At 35.2% G+C, this 23505-nt stretch overlaps 1 protein-coding gene across 1 annotated transcript; it reads left to right on the top strand.

The window, feature by feature from the left end:
- Window positions 1-17308: 17308 nt before the first annotated feature.
- Window positions 17309-18985, top strand: LOC147802082 (uncharacterized). Its single transcript, XM_087153706.1, has one exon. The coding sequence runs from the start codon at window positions 17480-17482 to the stop codon at window positions 18983-18985; it is 1506 nt and encodes a 501-aa protein (XP_087009832.1). The 5' UTR covers window positions 17309-17479.
- The last annotated feature ends 4520 nt before the right edge of the window (window positions 18986-23505 follow it).

Below are 23505 nucleotides of genomic sequence, written 5' to 3'. Positions count from 1 at the left end.
ACGGATTAGATTTTATTTTTTTTTCTATTTATTTTATTTTATTTTTTGAAACCTTTTTTTCGACATTTCAGCATGAATAAAGTGTTCTATATATAAAAATAACTATTCTTTTTGGGAAAGAGGGAATATTAGCTTCAAAACGGAAAAATTTCGACTTCGGAGCTACGCACACGACTCACTCCGTAACTCCCTTTAATATTAACTTATAATTTTCAAACTCTGCTAGAAATTAGAGTTTTATATACCAAACAATCGTACCGAAGGATATATTTATACATTAATTAGGGAGCACATAATGAGCCAAAATAGATTTTGTTATTTAACCGGAAGGAAGTTCTTTAGGCTATATATTCGTGGAAGCAGCGTGTGAGCTGTGGCGTAGTTGTCAGCATCGCCGGTAGAGAAGTTTGTTGACCCGGTTGTCAGGGGTTCGGTGCCTGTCACGGATTAGGTTTTATTTTTTTTTTCTATTTATTTTATTTTATTTTTTTGAAACCTTTTTTTCGACATTTCAGCATGAATAAAGTGTTCTATATATAAAAATAACTATTGTTTTTGGGAAAGAGGGAATATTAGCTTCAAAACGGAAAAATTTCGACTCCGGAGCTACGCGCACGACTCACTCCGTAACTCCCTTTAATATTAACTTATAATTTTCAAACTCTGCCAGAAATTAGAGTTTTATATACCAAATAATCGTACCGAAGGATATATTTATACATTAATTAGGGAGCACATAATGAGCCAAAATAGATTTTGTTATTTAACCGGAAGGAAGTTCTTTAGGCTATATATTCGTGGAAGCAGCGTGTGAGCTGTGGCGTAGTTGTCAGCGTCGCAGGTAGAGAAGTTTTTTGACCCGGTGGTCAGGGGTTCGGTGCTGGTCACGGATTAGATTTTATTTTTTTTTCTATTTATTTTATTTTATTTTTTGAAACCTTTTTTTCGACATTTCAGCATGAATAAAGTGTTCTATATATAAAAATAACTATTCTTTTTGGGAAAGAGGGAATATTAGCTTCAAAACGGAAAAATTTCGACTTCGGAGCTACGCACACGACTCACTCCGTAACTCCCTTTAATATTAACTTATAATTTTCAAACTCTGCTAGAAATTAGAGTTTTATATACCAAACAGTCGTACCGAAGGATATATTTATACATTAATTAGGGAGCACATAATGAGCCAAAATAGATTTTGTTATTTAACCGGAAGGAAGTTCTTTAGGCTATATATTCGTGGAAGCAGCGTGTGAGCTGTGGCGTAGTTGTCAGCATCGCCGGTAGAGAAGTTTGTTGACCCGGAGGTCAGGGGTTCGGTGCTGGTCACGGATTAGTTTTTATTTTTTTTTTCTATTTATTTTATTTTATTTTTTTGAAACCTTTTTTTCGACATTTCAGCATGAATAAAGTGTTCTATATATAAAAATAACTATTCTTTTTGGGAAAGAGGGAATATTAGCTTCAAAACGGAAAAATTTCGACTCCGGAGCTACGCGCACGACTCACTCCGTAACTCCCTTTAATATTAACTTATAATTTTCAAACTCTGCTAGAAATTAGAGTTTTATATACCAAACAAACGTACCGAAGGATATATTTATACATTAATTAGGGAGCACATAATGAGTCAAAATAGATTTTGTTATTTAACCGGAAGGAAGTTCTTTAGGCTATATATTCGTGGAAGCAGCGTGTGAGCTGTGGCGTAGTTGTCAGCGTCGCCGGTAGAGAAGTTTGTTGACCCGGAGGTCAGGGGTTCGGTGCTGGTCACGGATTAGATTTTATTTTTTTTTCTATTTATTTTATTTTATTTTTTTGAAACCTTTTTTTCGACATTTCAGCATGAATAAAGTGTTCTATATATAAAAATAACTATTCTTTTTGGGAAAGAGGGAATATTAGCTTCAAAACGGATAAATTTCGACTCCGGAGCTACGCACGCGACTCACTCTGTAACTTCCTTTAATATTAACTTATAATTTTCAAACTCTGCTAGAAATTAGAATTTTATATACCAAACAATCGTACCAAAGGATATTTTTATACATTAATTAGGGAGCACATAATGAGCCAAAATAGATTTTGTTATTTAACCGGAATGAAGCTCTTTAGGCTATATATTCGTGGAAGCAGCGTGTGAGCTGTGGCGTAGTTGTCAGCGTCGTCGGTAGAGGAGTTTGTTGACCCGGAGGTCAGGGGTTCGGTGCTGGTCAGGGATTAGTTTTTATTTTTCTTTCTATTTATTTTATTTTATTTTTTTGAAACCTTTTTTTCGACATTTCAGCATGAATAAAGTGTTCTATATATAAAAATAACTATTCTTTTTGGGAAAGAGGGAATATTAGCTTCAAAACGGATAAATTTCGACTCCGGAGCTACGCACGCGACTCACTCTGTAACTTCCTTTAATATTAACTTATAATTTTCAAACTCTGCCAGAAATTAGAATTTTATATACCAAACAATCGTACCGAAGGATATTTTTATACATTAATTAGGGAGCACATAATGAGCCAAAATAGATTTTGTTATTTAACCGGAATGAAGTTCTTTAGGCTATATATTCGTGGAAGCAGCGTGTGAGCTGTGGCGTAGTTGTTAGCGTCGCCGGTAGAGAAGTTTGTTGACCCGGTTGTCAGGGGTTCGGTGCTGGTCACGGATTAGTTTTTATTTTTTTTTTCTATTTATTTTATTTTATTTTTTTGAAACCTTTTTTTCGACATTTCAGCATGAATAAAGTGTTCTATATATATAAATAACTATTCTTTTTGGGAAAGAGGGAATATTAGCTTCAAAACGGAAAAATTTCGACTCCGGAGCTACACACACGACTCACTCCGTAACTCCCTTTAATATTAACTTATAATTTTCAAACTCTGCCAGAAATTAGAGTTTTATATACCAAACAATCGTACCGAAGGATATATTTATACATTAATTAGGGAGCACATAATGAGCCAAAATAGATTTTGTTATTTAACCGGAAGGAAGTTCTTTAGGCTATATATTCGTGGAAGCAGCGTGTGAGCTGTGGCGTAGTTGGCAGCGTCGCCGGTAGAGAAGTTTGTTGACCCGGAGGTCAGGGGTTCGGTGCTGGTCACGGATTAGTTTTTTTTTTTTTCTATTTATTTTATTTTATTTTTTTGAAACCTTTTTTTCGACATTTCAGCATGAATAAAGTGTTCTATATATAAAAATAACCATTCTTTTTGGGAAAGAGGGAATATTAGCTTCAAAACGGAAAAATTTCGACTCCGGAGCTACGCACATGACTGACTCCGTAACTCCCTTTAATATTAACTTATAATTTTCAAACTCTGCTAGAAATTAGAGTTTTATATACCAAACAATCGTACCGAAGGATATATTTATACATTAATTAGGGAGCACATAATGAGCCAAAATAGATTTTGTTATTTAACCGGAAGGAAGTTCTTTAGTATATATATTCGTGAAAGCAGCGTGTGAGCTGTGGCGTAGTTGTCAGCATCGCCGGTAGAGAAGTTTGTTGACCCGGAGGTCAGGGGTTCGGTGCTGGTCACGGATTAGTTTTTATTTTTTTTTTCTATTTATTTTATTTTATTTTTTTGAAACCTTTTTTTCGACATTTCAGCATGAATAAAGTGTTCTATATATAAAAATAACTATTCTTTTTGGGAAAGAGGGAATATTAGCTTCAAAACGGAAAAATTTCGACTCCGGAGCTACGCGCACGACTCACTCCTTAACTCCCTTTAATATTAACTTATAATTTTCAAACTCTGCTAGAAATTAGAGTTTTATATACCAAACAATCGTACCGAAGGATATATTTATACATTAATTAGGGAGCACATAATGAGTCAAAATAGATTTTGTTATTTAACCGGAAGGAAGTTCTTTAGGCTATATATTCGTGGAAGCAGCGTGTGAGCTGTGGCGTAGTTGTCAGCGTCGCCGGTAGAGAAGTTTGTTGACCCGGAGGTCAGGGGTTCGGTGCTGGTCACGGATTAGATTTTATTTTTTTTTCTATTTATCTTATTTTATTTTTTTGAAACCTTTTTTTCGACATTTCAGCATGAATAAAGTGTTCTATATATAAAAATAACTATTCTTTTTTGGAAAGAGGGAATATTAGCTTCAAAACGGATAAATTTCGACTCCGGAGCTACGCACGCGACTCACTCTGTAACTTCCTTTAATATTAACTTATAATTTTCAAACTCTGCTAGAAATTAGAATTTTATATACCAAACAATCGTACCGAAGGATATATTTATACATTAATTAGGGAGCACATAATGAGCCAAAATAGATTTTGTTATTTAACCGGAAGGAAGTTCTTTAGGCTAAATGGCTTAGGCCTAATATGGCGGACCCTCCGTGGCCCTACTGCGGCACGTCTGCGGCTGTAGAGCCGCGTTGCGGTGCCCCTAAATTGCGGACTCTACTCTGCCCTACTACGACACGCCAGTGGCTTTACTCCTCAGATGAACTTCCGCTCCAATCAATGGCCAAAGATGGTGGACAGTCTATAGCCCTACTGCGGCACGTCTGCGGCTGTAGTGCCACGTTGCGGTGGAAGCAGCGTGTGAGCTGTGGCGTAGTTGTCAGCATCGCCGGTAGAGAAGTTTGTTGACCCGGAGGTCAGGGGTTCGGTGCTGGTCACGGATTAGTTTTTATTTTTCTTTCTATTTATTTTATTTTATTTTTTTGAAACCTTTTTTTCGACATTTCAGCATGAATAATGTGTTCTATATATAAAAATAACTATTCTTTTTGGGAAAGAGGGAATATTAGCTTCAAAACGGATAAATTTCGACTCCGGAGCTACGCACGCGACTCACTCTGTAACTTCCTTTAATATTAACTTATAATTTTCAAACTCTGCCAGAAATTAGAATTTTATATACCAAACAATCGTACCGAAGGATATTTTTATACATTAATTAGGGAGCACATAATGAGCCAAAATAGATTTTGTTATTTAACCGGAATGAAGTTCTTTAGGCTATATATTCGTGGAAGCAGCGTGTGAGCTGTGGCGTAGTTGTTAGCGTCGCCGGTAGAGAAGTTTGTTGACCCGTTTGTCAGGGGTTCGGTGCTGGTCACGGATTAGTTTTTATTTTTTTTTTCTATTTATTTTATTTTATTTTTTTGAAACCTTTTTTTCGACATTTCAGCATGAATAAAGTGTTCTATATATAAAAATAACTATTCTTTTTGGGAAAGAGGGAATATTAGCTTCAAAACGGAAAAATTTCGACTCCGGAGCTACGCGCACGACTCACTCCGTAACTCCCTTTAATATTAACTTATAATTTTCAAACTCTGCTAGAAATTAGAGTTTTATATACCAAACAATCGTACCGAAGGATATATTTATACATTAATTAGGGAGCACATAATGAGTCAAAATAGATTTTGTTATTTAACCGGAAGGAAGTTCTTTAGGCTATATATTCGTGGAAGCAGCGTGTGAGCTGTGGCGTAGTTGTCAGCGTCGCCGGTAGAGAAGTTTGTTGACCCGGAGGTCAGGGGTTCGGTGCTGGTCACGGATTAGATTTTATTTTTTTTTCTATTTATTTTATTTTATTTTTTTGAAACCTTTTTTTCGACATTTCAGCATGAATAAAGTGTTCTATATATAAAAATAACTATTCTTTTTGGGAAAGAGGGAATATTAGCTTCAAAACGGATAAATTTCGACTCCGGAGCTACGCACGCGACTCACTCTGTAACTTCCTTTAATATTAACTTATAATTTTCAAACTCTGCTAGAAATTAGAATTTTATATACCAAACAATCGTACCAAAGGATATTTTTATACATTAATTAGGGAGCACATAATGAGCCAAAATAGATTTTGTTATTTAACCGGAATGAAGTTCTTTAGGCTATATATTCGTGGAAGCAGCGTGTGAGCTGTGGCGTAGTTGTTAGCGTCGCCGGTAGAGAAGTTTGTTGACGCGGTTGTCAGGGGTTCGGTGCTGGTCACGGATTAGTTTTTATTTTTTTTTTCTATTTATTTTATTTTATTTTTTTGAAACCTTTTTTTCGACATTTCAGCATGAATAAAGTGTTCTATATATATAAATAACTATTCTTTTTGGGAAAGAGGGAATATTAGCTTCAAAACGGAAACATTTCGACTCCGGAGCTACACACACGACTCACTCCGTAACTCCCTTTAATATTAACATATAATTTTCAAACTCTGCCAGAAATTAGAGTTTTATATGCCAAACAATCGTACCGAAGGATATATTTATACATTAATTAGGGAGCACATAATGAGCCAAAATAGATTTTGTTATTTAACCGGAAGGAAGTTCTTTAGGCTATATATTCGTGGAAGCAGCGTGTGAGCTGTGGCGTAGTTGGCAGCGTCGCCAGTAGAGAAGTTTGTTGACCCGGAGGTCAGGGGTTCGGTGCTGGTCACGGATTAGTTTTTATTTTTTTTTTCTATTTATTTTATTTTATTTTTTTGAAACCTTTTTTTCGACATTTCAGCATGAATAAAGTGTTCTATATATAAAAATAACTATTCTTTTTGGGAAAGAGGGAATATTAGCTTCAAAACGGAAAAATTTCGACTCCGGAGCTACGCGCACGACTCACTCCTTAACTCCCTTTAATATTAACTTATAATTTTCAAACTCTGCTAGAAATTTGAGTTTTATATACCAAACAATCGTACCGAAGGATATATTTATACATTAATTAGGGAGCACATAATGAGTCAAAATAGATTTTGTTATTTAACCGGAAGGAAGTTCTTTAGACTATATATTCGTGGAAGCAGCGTGTGAGCTGTGGCGTAGTTGTCAGCGTCGCCGGTAGAGAAGTTTGTTGACCCGGAGGTCAGGGGTTCGGTGCTGGTCACGGATTAGATTTTATTTTTTTTTCTATTTATTTTATTTTATTTTTTTGAAACCTTTTTTTCGACATTTCAGCATGAATAAAGTGTTCTATATATAAAAATAACTATTCTTTTTGGGAAAGAGGGAATATTAGCTTCAAAACGGATAAATTTCGACTCCGGAGCTACGCACGCGACTCACTCTGTAACTTCCTTTAATATTAACTTATAATTTTCAAACTCTGCTAGAAATTAGAATTTTATATACCAAACAATCGTACCGAAGGATATATTTATACATTAATTAGGGAGCACATAATGAGCCAAAATAGATTTTGTTATTTAACCGGAAGGAAGTTCTTTAGGCTAAATGGCTTAGGCCTAATATGGCGGACCCTCCGTGGCCCTACTGCGGCACGTCTGCGGCGTAGTGGGGTTCGGTGCTGGTCACGGATTAGATTTTATTTTTTTTCTATTTATTTTATTTTATTTTTTGAAACCTTTTTTTCGACATTTCAGCATGAATAAAGTGTTCTATATATAAAAATAACTATTCTTTTTGGGAAAGAGGGAATATTAGCTTCAAAACGGAAAAATTTCGACTCCGGAGCTACGCACACGACTCACTCCGTAACTCCCTTTAGTATTAACTTATAATTTTCAAACTCTGCTAGAAATTAGAGTTTTATATACCAAACAATCGTACCGAAGGATATATTTATACATTAATTAGGGAGCACATAATGAGCCAAAATAGATTTTGTTATTTAACCGGAAGGAAGTTCTTTAGGCTAAATGGCTTAGGCCTAATATGGCGGACCCTCCCTGGCCCTACTGCGGCACGTCTGCGGCTGTAGTGCCGCGTTGCGGTGCCCCTAAATTGCGGACTCTACTCTGCCCTACTACGACACGCCAGTGGCTTTACTCCGCAGATGAACTTCCGCTCCAATCAATGGCCAAAGATGGTGGACAGTCTATAGCCCTACTGCGGCACGTCTGCGGCTGTAGTGCCACGTTGCGGTGGAAGCAGCGTGTGAGCTGTGGCGTAGTTGTCAGCATCGCCGGTAGAGAAGTTTGTTGACCCGGAGGTCAGGGGTTCGGTGCTGGTCACGGATTAGTTTTTATTTTTTTTTTCTATTTATTTTATTTTATTTTTTTGAAACCTTTTTTTCGACATTTCAACATGAATAAAGTGTTCTATATATAAAAATAACTATTCTTTTTGGGAAAGAGGGAATATTAGCTTCAAAACGGAAAAATTTCGACTCCGGAGCTACGCGCACGACTCACTCCTTAACTCCCTTTAATATTAACTTATAATTTTCAAACTCTGCTAGAAATTAGAGTTTTATATACCAAACAATCGTACCGAAGGATATATTTATACATTAATTAGGGAACACATAATGAGTCAAAATAGATTTTGTTATTTAACCGGAAGGAAGTTCTTTAGGCTATATATTCGTGGAAGCAGCGTGTGAGCTGTGGCGTAGTTGTCAGCGTCGCCGGTAGAGAAGTTTGTTGACCCGGAGGTCAGGGGTTCGGTGCTGGTCACGGATTAGATTTTATTTTTTTTTCTATTTATTTTATTTTATTTTTTTGAAACCTTTTTTTCGACATTTCAGCATGAATAAAGTGTTCTATATATAAAAATAACTATTCTTTTTGGGAAAGAGGGAATATTAGCTTCAAAACGGATAAATTTCGACTCCGGAGCTACGCACGCGACTCACTCTGTAACTTCCTTTAATATTAACTTATAATTTTCAAACTCTGCTTGAAATTAGAATTTTATATACCAAACAATCGTACCGAAGGATATATTTATACATTAATTAGGGAGCACATAATGAGCCAAAATAGATTTTGTTATTTAACCGGAAGGAAGTTCTTTAGGCTAAATGGCTTAGGCCTAATATGGCGGACCCTCCGTGGCCCTACTGCGGCACGTCTGCGGCGTAGTGGGGTTCGGTGCTGGTCACGGATTAGATTTTATTTTTTTTTCTATTTATTTTATTTTATTTTTTGAAACCTTTTTTTCGACATTTCAGCATGAATAAAGTGTTCTATATATAAAAATAACTATTCTTTTTGGGAAAGAGGGAATATTAGCTTCAAAACGGAAAAATTTCGACTCCGGAGCTACGCACACGACTCACTCCGTAACTCCCTTTAGTATTAACTTATAATTTTCAAACTCTGCTAGAAATTAGAGTTTTATATACCAAACAATCGTACCGAAGGATATATTTATACATTAATTAGGGAGCACATAATGAGCCAAAATAGATTTTGTTATTTAACCGGAAGGAAGTTCTTTAGGCTAAATGGCTTAGGCCTAATATGGCGGACCCTCCGTGGCCCTACTGCGGCACGTCTGCGGCTGTAGTGCCGCGTTGCGGTGCCCCTAAATTGCGGACTCTACTCTGCCCTACTACGACACGCCAGTGGCTTTACTCCTCAGATGAACTTCCGCTCCAATCAATGGCAAAAGATGGTGGACAGTCTATAGCCCTACTGCGGCACGTCTGCGGCTGTAGTGCCACGTTGCGGTGGAAGCAGCGTGTGAGCTGTGGCGTAGTTGTCAGCATCGCCGGTAGAGAAGTTTGTTGACCCGGAGGTCAGGGGTTCGGTGCTGGTCACGGATTAGTTTTTATTTTTTTTTTCTATTTATTTTATTTTATTTTTTTGAAACCTTTTTTTCGACATTTCAGCATGAATAAAGTGTTCTATATATAAAAATAACTATTCTTTTTGGGAAAGAGGGAATATTAGCTTCAAAACGGAAAAATTTCGACTCCGGAGCTACGCGCACGACTCACTCCTTAACTCCCTTTAATATTAACTTATAATTTTCAAACTCTGCTAGAAATTAGAGTTTTATATACCAAACAATCGTACCGAAGGATATATTTATACATTAATTAGGGAGCACATAATGAGTCAAAATAGATTTTGTTATTTAACCGGAAGGAAGTTCTTTAGGCTATATATTCGTGGAAGCAGCGTGTGAGCTGTGGCGTAGTTGTCAGCGTCGCCGGTAGAGAAGTTTGTTGACCCGGAGGTCAGGGGTTCGGTGCTGGTCACGGATTAGATTTTATTTTTTTTTCTATTTATTTTATTTTATTTTTTTGAAACCTTTTTTTCGACATTTCAGCATGAATAAAGTGTTCTATATATAAAAATAACTATTCTTTTTGGGAAAGAGGGAATATTAGCTTCAAAACGGATAAATTTCGACTCCGGAGCTACGCACGCGACTCACTCTGTAACTTCCTTTAATATTGACTTATAATTTTCAAAGTCTGCTAGAAATTAGAATTTTATATACCAAAAAATCGTACCAAAGGATATTTTTATACATTAATTAGGGAGCACATAATGAGCCAAAATAGATTTTGTTATTTAACCGGAATGAAGCTCTTTAGGCTATATATTCGTGGAAGCAGCGTGTGAGCTGTGGCGTAGTTGTCAGCGTCGTCGGTAGAGGAGTTTGTTGACCCGGAGGTCAGGGGTTCGGTGCTGGTCACGGATTAGTTTTTATTTTTCTTTCTATTTATTTTATTTTATTTTTTTGAAACCTTTTTTTCGACATTTCAGCATGAATAATGTGTTCTATATATAAAAATAACTATTCTTTTTGGGAAAGAGGGAATATTAGCTTCAAAACGGATAAATTTCGACTCCGGAGCTACGCACGCGACTCACTCTGTAACTTCCTTTAATATTAACTTATAATTTTCAAACTCTGCCAGAAATTAGAATTTTATATACCAAACAATCGTACCGAAGGATATTTTTATACATTAATTAGGGAGCACATAATGAGCCAAAATAGATTTTGTTATTTAACCGGAATGAAGTTCTTTAGGCTATATATTCGTGGAAGCAGCGTGTGAGCTGTGGCGTAGTTGTTAGCGTCGCCGGTAAAGAAGTTTGTTGACCCGGTTGTCAGGGGTTCGGTGCCTGTCACGGATTAGGTTTTATTTTTTTTTTTCTATTTATTTTATTTTATTTTTTTGAAACCTTTTTTTCGACATTTCAGCATGAATAAAGTGTTCTATATATAAAAATAACTATTGTTTTTGGGAAAGAGGGAATATTAGCTTCAAAACGGAAAAATTTCGACTCCGGAGCTACGCACACGACTCACTCCGTAACTCCCTTTAATATTAACTTATAATTTTCAAACTCTGCTAGAAATTAGAGTTTTATATACCAAACAATCGTACCGAAGGATATATTTATACATTAATTAGGGAGCACATAATGAGCCAAAATAGATTTTGTTATTTAACCGGAATGAAGTTCTTTAGGCTATATATTCGTGGAAGCAGCGTGTGAGCTGTGGCGTAGTTGTTAGCGTCGCCGGTAAAGAAGTTTGTTGACCCGGTTGTCAGGGGTTCGGTGCCTGTCACGGATTAGGTTTTATTTTTTTTTTCTATTTATTTTATTTTATTTTTTTGAAACCTTTTTTTCGACATTTCAGCATGAATAAAGTGTTCTATATATAAAAATAACTATTCTTTTTGGGAAAGAGGGAATATTAGCTTCAAAACGGAAAAATTTCGACTCCGGAGCTACGCGCACGACTCACTCCGTAACTCCCTTTAATATTAACTTATAATTTTCAAACTCTGCTAGAAATTAGAGTTTTATATACCAAACAATCGTACCGAAGGATATATTTATACATTAATTAGGGAGCACATAATGAGTCAAAATAGATTTTGTTATTTAACCGGAAGGAAGTTCTTTAGGCTATATATTCGTGGAAGCAGCGTGTGAGCTGTGGCGTAGTTGTCAGCGTCGCCGGTAGAGAAGTTTGTTGACCCGGAGGTCAGGGGTTCGGTGCTGGTCACGGATTAGATTTTATTTTTTTTTCTATTTATTTTATTTTATTTTTTTGAAACCTTTTTTTCGACATTTCAGCATGAATAAAGTGTTCTATATATAAAAATAACTATTCTTTTTGGGAAAGAGGGAATATTAGCTTCAAAACGGATAAATTTCGACTCCGGAGCTACGCACGCGACTCACTCTGTAACTTCCTTTAATATTAACTTATAATTTTCAAACTCTGCTAGAAATTAGAATTTTATATACCAAACAATCGTACCAAAGGATATTTTTATACATTAATTAGGGAGCACATAATGAGCCAAAATAGATTTTGTTATTTAACCGGAATGAAGCTCTTTAGGCTATATATTCGTGGAAGCAGCGTGTGAGCTGTGGCGTAGTTGTCAGCGTCGTCGGTAGAGGAGTTTGTTGACCCGGAGGTCAGGGGTTCGGTGCTGGTCACGGATTAGTTTTTATTTTTCTTTCTATTTATTTTATTTTATTTTTTTGAAACCTTTTTTTCGACATTTCAGCATGAATAAAGTGTTCTATATATAAAAATAACTATTCTTTTTGGGAAAGAGGGAATATTAGCTTCAAAACGGATAAATTTCGACTCCGGAGCTACGCACGCGACTCACTCTGTAACTTCCTTTAATATTAACTTATAATTTTCAAACTCTGCCAGAAATTAGAATTTTATATACCAAACAATCGTACCGAAGGATATTTTTATACATTAATTAGGGAGCACATAATGAGCCAAAATAGATTTTGTTATTTAACCGGAATGAAGTTCTTTAGGCTATATATTCGTGGAAGCAGCGTGTGAGCTGTGGCGTAGTTGTCAGCGTCGCCGGTAGAGAAGTTTGTTGACCCGGAGGTCAGGGGTTCGGTGCTGGTCACGGATTAGATTTTATTTTTTTTTTCTATTTATTTTATTTTATTTTTTTGAAACCTTTTTTTCGACATTTCAGCATGAATAAAGTGTTCTATATATAAAAATAACTATTCTTTTTGGGAAAGAGGGAATATTAGCTTCAAAACGGATAAATTTCGACTCCGGAGCTACGCACGCGACTCACTCTGTAACTTCCTTTAATATTAACTTATAATTTTCAAACTCTGCTAGAAATTAGAATTTTATATACCAAACAATCGTACCAAAGGATATTTTTATACAATAATTAGGGAGCACATAATGAGCCAAAATAGATTTTGTTATTTAACCGGAATGAAGCTCTTTAGGCTATATATTCGTGGAAGCAGCGTGTGAGCTGTGGCGTAGTTGTCAGCGTCGTCGGTAGAGGAGTTTGTTGACCCGGAGGTCAGGGGTTCGGTGCTGGTCACGGATTAGTTTTTATTTTTCTTTCTATTTATTTTATTTTATTTTTTTGACACCTTTTTTTCGACATTTCAGCATGAATAAAGTGTTCTATATATAAAAATAACTATTCTTTTTGGGAAAGAGGGAATATTAGCTTCAAAACGGATAAATTTCGACTCCGGAGCTACGCACGCGACTCACTCTGTAACTTCCTTTAATATTAACTTATAATTTTCAAACTCTGCCAGAAATTAGAATTTTATATACCAAACAATCGTACCGAAGGATATTTTTATACATTAATTAGGGAGCACATAATGAGCCAAAATAGATTTTGTTATTTAACCGGAATGAAGTTCTTTAGGCTATATATTCGTGGAAGCAGCGTGTGAGCTGTGGCGTAGTTGTTAGCGTCGCCGGTAGAGAAGTTTGTTGACCCGTTTGTCAGGGGTTCGGTGCTGGTCACGGATTAGTTTTTATTTTTTTTTTCTATTTATTTTATTTTATTTTTTTGAAACCTTTTTTTCGACATTTCAGCATCAATAAAGTGTTCTATATATATAAATAACTATTCTTTTTGGGAAAGAGGGAATATTAGCTTCAAAACGGAAAAATTTCGACTCCGGAGCTACACACACGACTCACTCCGTAACTCCCTTTAATATTAACTTATAATTTTCAAACTCTGCCAGAAATTAGAGTTTTATATACCAAACAATCGTACCGAAGGATATATTTATACATTAATTAGGGAGCACATAATGAGCCAAAATAGATTTTGTTATTTAACCGGAAGGAAGTTCTTTAGTATATATATTCGTGAAAGCAGCGTGTGAGCTGTGGCGTAGTTGTCAGCATCGCCGGTAGAGAAGTTTGTTGACCCGGGGGTCAGGGGTTCGGTGCTGGTCACGGATTAGTTTTTATTTTTTTTTTCTATTTATTTTATTTTATGTTTTTGAAACCTTTTTTTCGACATTTCAGCATGAATAAAGTGTTCTATATATGAAAATAACTATTGTTTTTGGGAAAGAGGGAATAATAGCTTCAAAACGGAAAAATTTCGACTCCGGAGCTACGCGCACGACTCACTCCGTAACTCCCTTTAATATTAACTTATAATTTTCAAACTCTGCCAGAAATTAGAGTTTTATATACCAAACAATCGTACCGAAGGATATATTTATACATTAATTAGGGAGCACATAATGAGCCAAAATAGATTTTGTTATTTAACCGGAAGGAAGTTCTTTAGGCTATATATTCGTGGAAGCAGCGTGTGAGCTGTGGCGTAGTTGTCAGCGTCGCCGGTAGAGAAGTTTGTTGACCCGGAGGTCAGGGGTTCGGTGCTGGTCACGGATTAGATTTTATTTTTTTTTCTATTTATTTTATTTTATTTTTTGAAACCTTTTTTTCGACATTTCAGCATGAATAAAGTGTTCTATATATAAAAATAACTATTCTTTTTGGGAAAGAGGGAATATTAGCTTCAAAACGGAAAAATTTCGACTCCGGAGCTACGCACACGACTCACTCCGTAACTCCCTTTAATATTAACTTATAATTTTCAAACTCTGCTAGAAATTAGGGTTTTATATACCAAACAATCGTACCGAAGGATATATTTATACATTAATTAGGGAGCACATAATGAGCCAAAATAGATTTTGTTATTTAACCGGAAGGAAGTTCTTTAGGCTATATATTCGTGGAAGCAGCGTGTGAGCTGTGGCGTAGTTGTCAGCGTCGCCGGTAGAGAAGTTTGTTGACCCGGAGGTCAGGGGTTCGGTGCTGGTCACGGATTAGATTTTATTTTTTTTCCTATTTATTTTATTTTATTTTTTTGAAACCTTTTTTTCGACATTTCAGCATGAATAAAGTGTTCTACATATAAAAATAACTATTCTTTTTGGGAAAGAGGGAATATTAGCTTCAAAACGGATAAATTTCGACTCCGGAGCTACGCACGCGACTCACTCTGTAACTTCCTTTAATATTAACTTATAATTTTCAAACTCTGCTAGAAATTAGAATTTTATATACCAAACAATCGTACCAAAGGATATTTTTATACATTAATTAGGGAGCACATAATGAGCCAAAATAGATTTTGTTATTTAACCGGAATGAAGCTCTTTAGGCTATATATTCGTGGAAGCAGCGTGTGAGCTGTGGCGTAGTTGTCAGCGTCGTCGGTAGAGGAGTTTGTTGACCCGGAGGTCAGGGGTTCGATGCTGGTCACGGATTAGTTTTTATTTTTCTTTCTATTTATTTTATTTTATTTTTTTGAAACCTTTTTTTCGACATTTCAGCATGAATAAAGTGTTCTATATATAAAAATAACTATTCTTTTTGGGAAAGAGGGAATATTAGCTTCAAAACGAAAAAATTTCGACTCCGGAGCTACGCACACGACTCACTCCGTAACTCCCTTTAATATTAACTTATAATTTTCAAACTCTGCTAGAAATTAGGGTTTTATATACCAAACAATCGTACCGAAGGATATATTTATACATTAATTAGGGAGCACATAATGAGCCAAAATAGATTTTGTTATTTAACCGGAAGGAAGTTCTTTAGGCTATATATTCGTGGAAGCAGCGTGTGAGCTGTGGCGTAGTTGTCAGCGTCGCTGGTAGAGAAGTTTGTTGACCTGGAGGTCAGGGGTTCGGTGCTGGTCACGGATTAGATTTTATTTTTTTTCCTATTTATTTTATTTTATTTTTTTGAAACCTTTTTTTCGACATTTCAGCATGAATAAAGTGTTCTATATATAAAAATAACTATTCTTTTTGGGAAAGAGGGAATATTAGCTTCAAAACGGATAAATTTCGACTCCGGAGCTACGCACGCGACTCACTCTGTAACTTCCTTTAATATTAACTTATAATTTTCAAACTCTGCCAGAAATTAGAATTTTATATACCAAACAATCGTACCGAAGGATATTTTTATACATTAATTAGGGAGCACATAATGAGCCAAAATAGATTTTGTTATTTAACCGGAATGAAGTTCTTTAGGCTATATATTCGTGGAAGCAGCGTGTGAGCTGTGGCGTAGTTGTTAGCGTCGCCGGTAGAGAAGTTTGTTGACCCGGTTGTCAGGGGTTCGGTGCCTGTCACGGATTAGGTTTTATTTTTTTTTTCTATTTATTTTATTTTATTTTTTTGAAACCTTTTTTTCGACATTTCAGCATGAATAAAGTGTTCTATATATATAAATAACTATTCTTTTTGGGAAAGAGGGAATATTAGCTTCAAAACGGATAAGTTTCAACTCCGGAGCTACGCACACGACTTACTCCGTAACTCCTTTTAATATTAACTTATAATTTTCAAACTCTGCCAGAAATTAGAGTTTTATATACCAAACAATCGTACCAAAGGATATTTTTATACATTAATTTGGGAGCACATAATGTGCCAAAACAAATTTGATTAATTAACCGGAAGGAAGTTCTTTAGGCTATATATTCGTGGAAGCAACGTGTGAGCCGTTGCGAAGTTGTTAGCGTCTCCGGTAGAGAAGTTTGTTGTCCCGGTGGTCAGGGGTTCGGTGCTGGTCACGGATTAATTTTTATTTTTTTTTTCTATTTATTTTATTTTATTTTTTGAAACCTTTTTTTCGACATTTTAGCATGAATAAAGTGTTCTATATATAAAAATAACTATTCTTTTTGGGAAAGAGGAAATATTAGCTTCAAAACGGATAAATTTCGACTCCGGAGCTACGCACACGACTCACTCCGTAACTCCTTTTAATATTAACTTATAATTTTCAAACTGGTCACTGATTAATTTTTTTTTCTATTTATTATGTTTATTTTTTTGAAACCTTTTTTTTTGACATTTCAGCATGAATAAAGTGCTCTATATATCAAAATTGCTATTCTTTTTGGGAAAGAGGGAATATTATCTTCAAAACGGATAAATTTCGACTCAGATTTTCAGATTTTTGAAATATAGAATTCTGAAAATCAATCTTAAATTTAATTTCTGATAAAAATATTAACACAGCACTATTTTAAACTTTGTCCCTAGTGTTTCGTGTGACTCCCTCACAACAATGTTCTTATGAGCTGCTATCTTCTTAGAATAAAAATATTTTAATAAAACTTTAGCAGTTAGCAACTGGCATCATAGAACAAAATTGCAGTATGTTTCCATCTTCAACTTAAAGAAGCTTTGCTGTGGAATAAATTTGAATGACGCCTCTGTGGAGTGACAGTGAGTTTAGACTACTGGTGTGATTCTTGACCCAATGGATTAAGATTAAAAGTTTTTGTGGTGATAGTTATAAGAATGTGTGTAGTCTAACGCTAGTAGAAAAGATGGTTTAAGCAGTGAGAAAATTGCAGTCAATTGCAAGCTTACTACTTGTGGTAAATATTCAAGTGAATATTTATTTATTTTTTTATATTATTATTACTATTTTGCACTGAAAGTATACAGTGAATTAAGCCATGGAGGTCCAAGATCCAAATAGCAATGAATATCCTATTACAACAACTACTCCTCAGCCAGGAGATATGGCGCAACAACTCTCTATCATGAATTTTCGGTTATGTGCTCTAGTTGAGCAAGTCGCAAAATTAAACGAACAAATAGAGGATCTTCGCACCAAGAACTCTCAATTGGAAGCTGAGAAAAGACATCTGGAAAAAGCTCTTGATAAAGCACAAGAACCAGTGATTTCCCCAACCCTTCCGATTACACATAAAAAACGCAAGATATCAACTAAAAAGAAAACGAAAAACAAGCAAAATACAACTGCGGCAACTAAAAATGACGCCACCAGCAACAATGAAGACAAACAAATATTAAACGATAATAAACTAAGCGATTCATTGGAAACCGATGAAGAAAACGCTATGGAACTTGAAAAAGTTATTGATACGCTTCCATCAGCAGAAAGCGGCGAAGAAGAATTCAACAAAAACAAGAAACCTCGATTTGAAACTGATGACAAAAAACAACGAGAAGATGAAAGTGACTTCTTTCAAACTCCCAAGTTTAAAAAGCAACGCATTCCACCAATCCTCATCAAAGATCCTAATTTCAACTGGAAAAAAATCAAAGAACTGCTTCAAAATAACAACTGTTCAGACTTTACGGGCAAAGTGTTTGGTGATCAAATCAACTTAAAAGTAGCAGATGACGATGCTCATAGAAAAATCACAAAAATCCTAGATGACAACAAAGTCGAATATCATACATTTCTTCTTCAACAGGACAAACCACTCAAAGTCGTGCTCAAAAGCATACCTGCCGAATACGATGCAAATGAAATTGAAAACGAACTCATCAAAGTGGGATTTGTCCCAACTAAAGTTACCCAAATGACAAAATTCACTGAAAAAGGCAGAATTAACTTGCCCTTATTTATAGTGACATTACCAAAGAATAATCACAACAAGGAGATTTACGACCTCACGAGACTTATGAATTTAATAATCACAGTAGACAACTACAAAGGGCGCGGTGGTGTGACACAGTGCCATAGATGTCAGAATTTTAACCACGTTCAACACTTATGCAGACATGCTCCTAAGTGCTTAAAGTGCGGTGAAGGGCACTTAACATATACCTGCCAAAAATCCAAAGATACTCCGGCCAAGTGTGCCAATTGTGGTGGTCCCCACCCTTCAAATTATAAACAATGCTCTAAATATCCTCAAGTTGAATCCAGACACAGTTACAGCTCCAATAACCAAAATAATGAAGTCTACCGAAATAGAACTGCTCCAGCTGCAACATATGCCTCAACCCTTAAAGAAGCTAAGCTTCGGGATCTTCAAAATGCCCAGCAAGAAGACAGAAGTCTGGTTCAAGAAGCACACACAATCCTGAACGAACTTAAAAACTTTGTTGAAATTTTAAAAAACAATGAAGGATTCAACCTAATTCGCCAACTAAAAGCAACAGCGGAAGCCGTAAAATCAACCAACTCCTCAACAACTAATGAATAAAGCCACTTCTCGTAAAGCACCACTTCACATTATAAACTGGAATGCAAACGGAATTTTTAACAAAATACACGAACTTAAAGACTTTATTTCTGAGTATGACCCAGATATTATGATTATCACAGAGACTCATCTTAACAAACAGCATCACATAAAAGTTGCCAACTATACGACCTACAGGTGTGACAGGAATTTCAGAGGCGGGGGAGTTGCCCTCCTGGCGAAGAATAGCCTAATGACAACCGAATTTAACAAATCAAACCAAGCTAGATATGAACAAATCTCAATTTTTCTTAACTACGATAACAAAAACATCAAGATCACTGGAATTTACAATGCTCCAGGTAATGCTCTCTCAGACGATGACATCAGACAACTTTTCCCAACAAACATAGAGACAATTGTAGCTGGAGATTTTAACTCGAAACACACAACATGGGGATGCAACAGAACCAACCGCAACGGACTACAGCTCAAGAATCTCGTGAATAAGCACGCACTCACTGTTATCGCGCCATTATGTCCCACATATCTACCAAACATGAGAAATCAAAGACCGGACATTCTTGATTTCGCTATTTCCAACTTGAATACACCCATAGCAGCTGACGTTATAAATGCATTATCTTCTGATCACCTTCCAGTCTACATCTCGATTGGGATATCCTTAACACAGGCGAGTAAGCAGATCACCAGAACCGACTGGAATCTTTTTCAAAATATTCTCACATTAAATAAACCAAACCTTGCAGCTCTAAAGAGTACCGAAGAAATTGATACACAAATTACAATTCTTCAGAATGATATAATAACGGCCTATAATAAATCAACTGTATCAAAAAAACTCGCTTCAAATTACCTTAAACTTCCATCCGAAATCAAGTTTTTAATCAAACAAAGAAACTGGTGCCGAAAGAAATACCAAAAAACTTCTGATCCAGACTACAGAGAAGAGATGATTAATCTTAACAAGCAAATAGACAAGAAATGCCGTTATTACAGAAGAAGACAATGGGGAGACAAAATTGAATCGCTCAGTACGGAGGATAATTCTGTCTGGAGAATGATAAAATCACTTCAAGCCACACCTCAAGTGGATAAACCCTTACATAAAGATACCGGGTATGTCTTCACAGCTCAAGATAAAGCTGAAACTTTTGCTGACTCTCTTGAAAAACAATTTTCTCCAAACCCGGATTTCAATCTGAACAATCACAACATGGTTATCGAAGATGTTAAGCTATTCAACGTAATGCATTCATCTCCAGAGATAATTGAACCGACCAACACGGAAGAAGTTATAAACCACATCAAAAAACTAAAAATGAAAACAGCTCCTGGTTGTGATAATATCAAAAACAAGATGATCAAGCTACTACCAAAACAGTACATAAAACTAATAGTTCATATCTACAATGCCTGCTTTACATTAAACTACTTCCCTGATGCCTGGAAGAACGCAAACGTCATACTTTTCCTTAAACCCATCAAATATCCTACTTTACCTGAAAGTTACAGACCCATCAGTCTTTTGTGCAACTTAGGAAAGCTCATGGAAAAAATAATCTACACAAGGATCAAGCCTCACCTTTCTTCACTACCAGACGAGCAGTATGGCTTTCGGAAGCATCTTGACACAACCAAACAGCTCCTCAGAATTATCGACTATATTGGACGTGGACTACATAACAAGCAGAGTTCAGCACTACTGATGCTAGATATTGCAAAGGCTTTCGACCGAGTTTGGCATCAGGGTCTCATCTTCAAGCTTATACAACTGAAATTCCCAACTGGTATCATTAAAATAATACAGGCCTACTTACATAATAGAACCTTTCAAGTTAACTTTAAAAATATGAAATCAACAAACAGGAAAATAACAGCAGGAGTACCTCAAGGAAGCATACTTGGGCCCATACTATTCATATTATTTACCTACGACTTTCCCATCGACCGACAAGACTTTAACAGCATCACAGCACTTTTTGCAGATGATACAGGAATTGTCGTGAAGTCCAAAAATCCCAACATTGCCTTACAAAAACTCCAAGAAAAGATCACAGAAATAGAAACCTGGTGCCTAAACTGGAAGTTTAAAGTAAACGGCCAAAAATCGAAACTACTAATCATTCAACATAAAAGAAAAACGATCCTCCCTAAAAATCAAGTTGTACTCTTTAACGAAACGATACCCATAGTCAAAACAGCAAAATATCTTGGTCTGGTCATAAACAGCAAATTTAATTGGAAAGATCACGTCAAAACAGTCATCAACAAAGCACAAACAGCCTACCACAGATTACAAATCCTTCTTCAGAACCCTAAAATGGAGCTCAGACTTAAACGTTTACTTTACATCTCGATGATCCGTCCCATCCTGACTTATGCATCTCCAGCTTGGTGCAACATCTCTACATCACTCCTTAAAAAACTCAAAATATGCCAGAACAAAATCCTCAGGAAAATAACAAAAGCAAGATGGTTTATCCGCAATAAAAACATACATAGCGACCTCAACATAGATTTCTTAGATCATCACATTGCAAAGCAAAACTTCAGATTTTTTGAAAAAACCAAATATTGTGACACCGCAGGATTCAACGAAATTTTTACGTTCGAAAACTTAAGAGAAGACATAAACCTCAGGCCGATTGCAGCTCATTTTTGTAGTGACATAATTTTAACTAAAATACAAAATATTTGATTTCCTCTTATTCCAGTTACCAGAAAGAACCACCTTAAAGATTAAATACAAGATGAATGGGAAAAAGGCCGCTAACGGCCCCAGGCGCCCAGTTATATTTCGATGATGATGATGATAAATTTGAATGAATCAAACCAGGTAAAGTTTTTTACATTTGTCATTCCCTCATGTCGTTTTTTAGAGTAAAATAAAATACAACTTCATCGAGAAAGTGGATAATTATATGTTGCTTTCTTGTATCAATATAACGGTATGTGATTGATTTCAGAAATTAATTTGCCCTAACTGTTATTTTTAAATTTTATTAACTTTGTCATTTCCTCACTAGTGTATAAAGTCAGGGAATGATGCTGAAGTGAGGGAATGATTCAAGATGAGTATATTATAAAAAAAAAATTGTACAATCGTTGATGAAGAATCGAAATCCTTCGAAAAAAAATTGCATTTACTTCAAGGAAAATACGGGTTTGTGCTTGAGTTTAGTTGAGTTATATTTTATAAAAACTGTGAAAAATATAATGAAATAAAAACTGAGGAGGATAAAAAAAAGAATTAAATGTATAAAATGGGAAACTAAGTAAAAGATTTAAATTACGGCTTCAAAAATTCTTCTGATTACTTATTAATTATTTAAAAAGTGATTTTCGCTCTCTCCCTTCCCTTCCCTTGTGATCCATTTGTGTTTTTCAATCTTTTTTTTCTCTTTTTTTTTTGCATGGTTACCATATTTAAACCATTATCTTTTTAATAGCTTCCTTACAAACTTGCTAATTCAATAAAAAAAAATTTATTTTTAATTAAATAATTTTTACAACTAGTTTTTGTACTGTTTATATATTTTTCATCAAAATAAGTACACATGTTATTATGCTTACAAATGTCATTACAAGCATGCAGTTAAAATTTAAAAATAAAATGTGATATGTGATGCGCGTTTTGTTTCTAAAATTGTTAATATGTTTATGTATTGTAGCGTGAATGCCTTTTTTAATATATTAAGTTTTAACGGAGCGTTTAAAATAACTCATTTCCTAACTAAAATGCTTGCACATAATGCTAACTAACATGCATGTTTCTATTTGTCCCAACGAATAACGTGTGATAAATAACAATCAACTAGTCAAAAAATAACATGCTAATTGTTTTTCTTTCTCGATAATTAAATGTAATTGTTTTTCCTGTGACATGTCTATTACTTTAGAATATTATCCTTCCGAGGTGTATTTCCGTATATAAATAGTATTTTTATTTTGAATATGAATAACAAAAATTAAATAATGTTGAATTATATTTAAACTAATGTAAAATAAATGTAAAAGAAATATTTTAAAAAAAGAAACTTTTTTATTGCTCTGCTCAAAAAATAAATATTAGGTATAACTTGTAAGAATCGAGTTGAATCTCCCTTAATTTTTCTGATATTATGTTCATTTTATAGAAAAGCTTATCTTAAAATGTGGCGTAAAGAATTTCTTATAAAAATTTTTTTTTAAAGAAAGCAGATGAAAAGAATATGGTAAATTTGAAATTATTTTATTTCATAACCACCGTTGAACGGGTAACACTTTTCTGAGTTTACACATATCAATGTTCAATTCTGTAGCCTTAAAATCTGAACCCAACCCAGAAAACAAGGAAACTCCTGGGACAAGCATTGCGAAAATCTATCCTTCGTGCAGGACTTTTTGAGGAAACTAATCACACTTACGATAAGTAGGTATGTATATACCCTTTCCTTTTGGATATAAATAGTAGAAATGCATGACAAATTAGTAGTACAATGTGTATGTTTGAGTAGTTTGAAAGTTATGGTAGTGAT

This window comes from Parasteatoda tepidariorum, chromosome 10 (genome assembly GCF_982258835.1).
Source record: "Parasteatoda tepidariorum strain Cologne lab strain chromosome 10, Ptep-v5.0, whole genome shotgun sequence".
Classification (NCBI taxonomy): Eukaryota; Metazoa; Arthropoda; class Arachnida; order Araneae; family Theridiidae; genus Parasteatoda; species Parasteatoda tepidariorum.
This window is presented reverse-complemented; position numbering and strand designations above follow the sequence as displayed.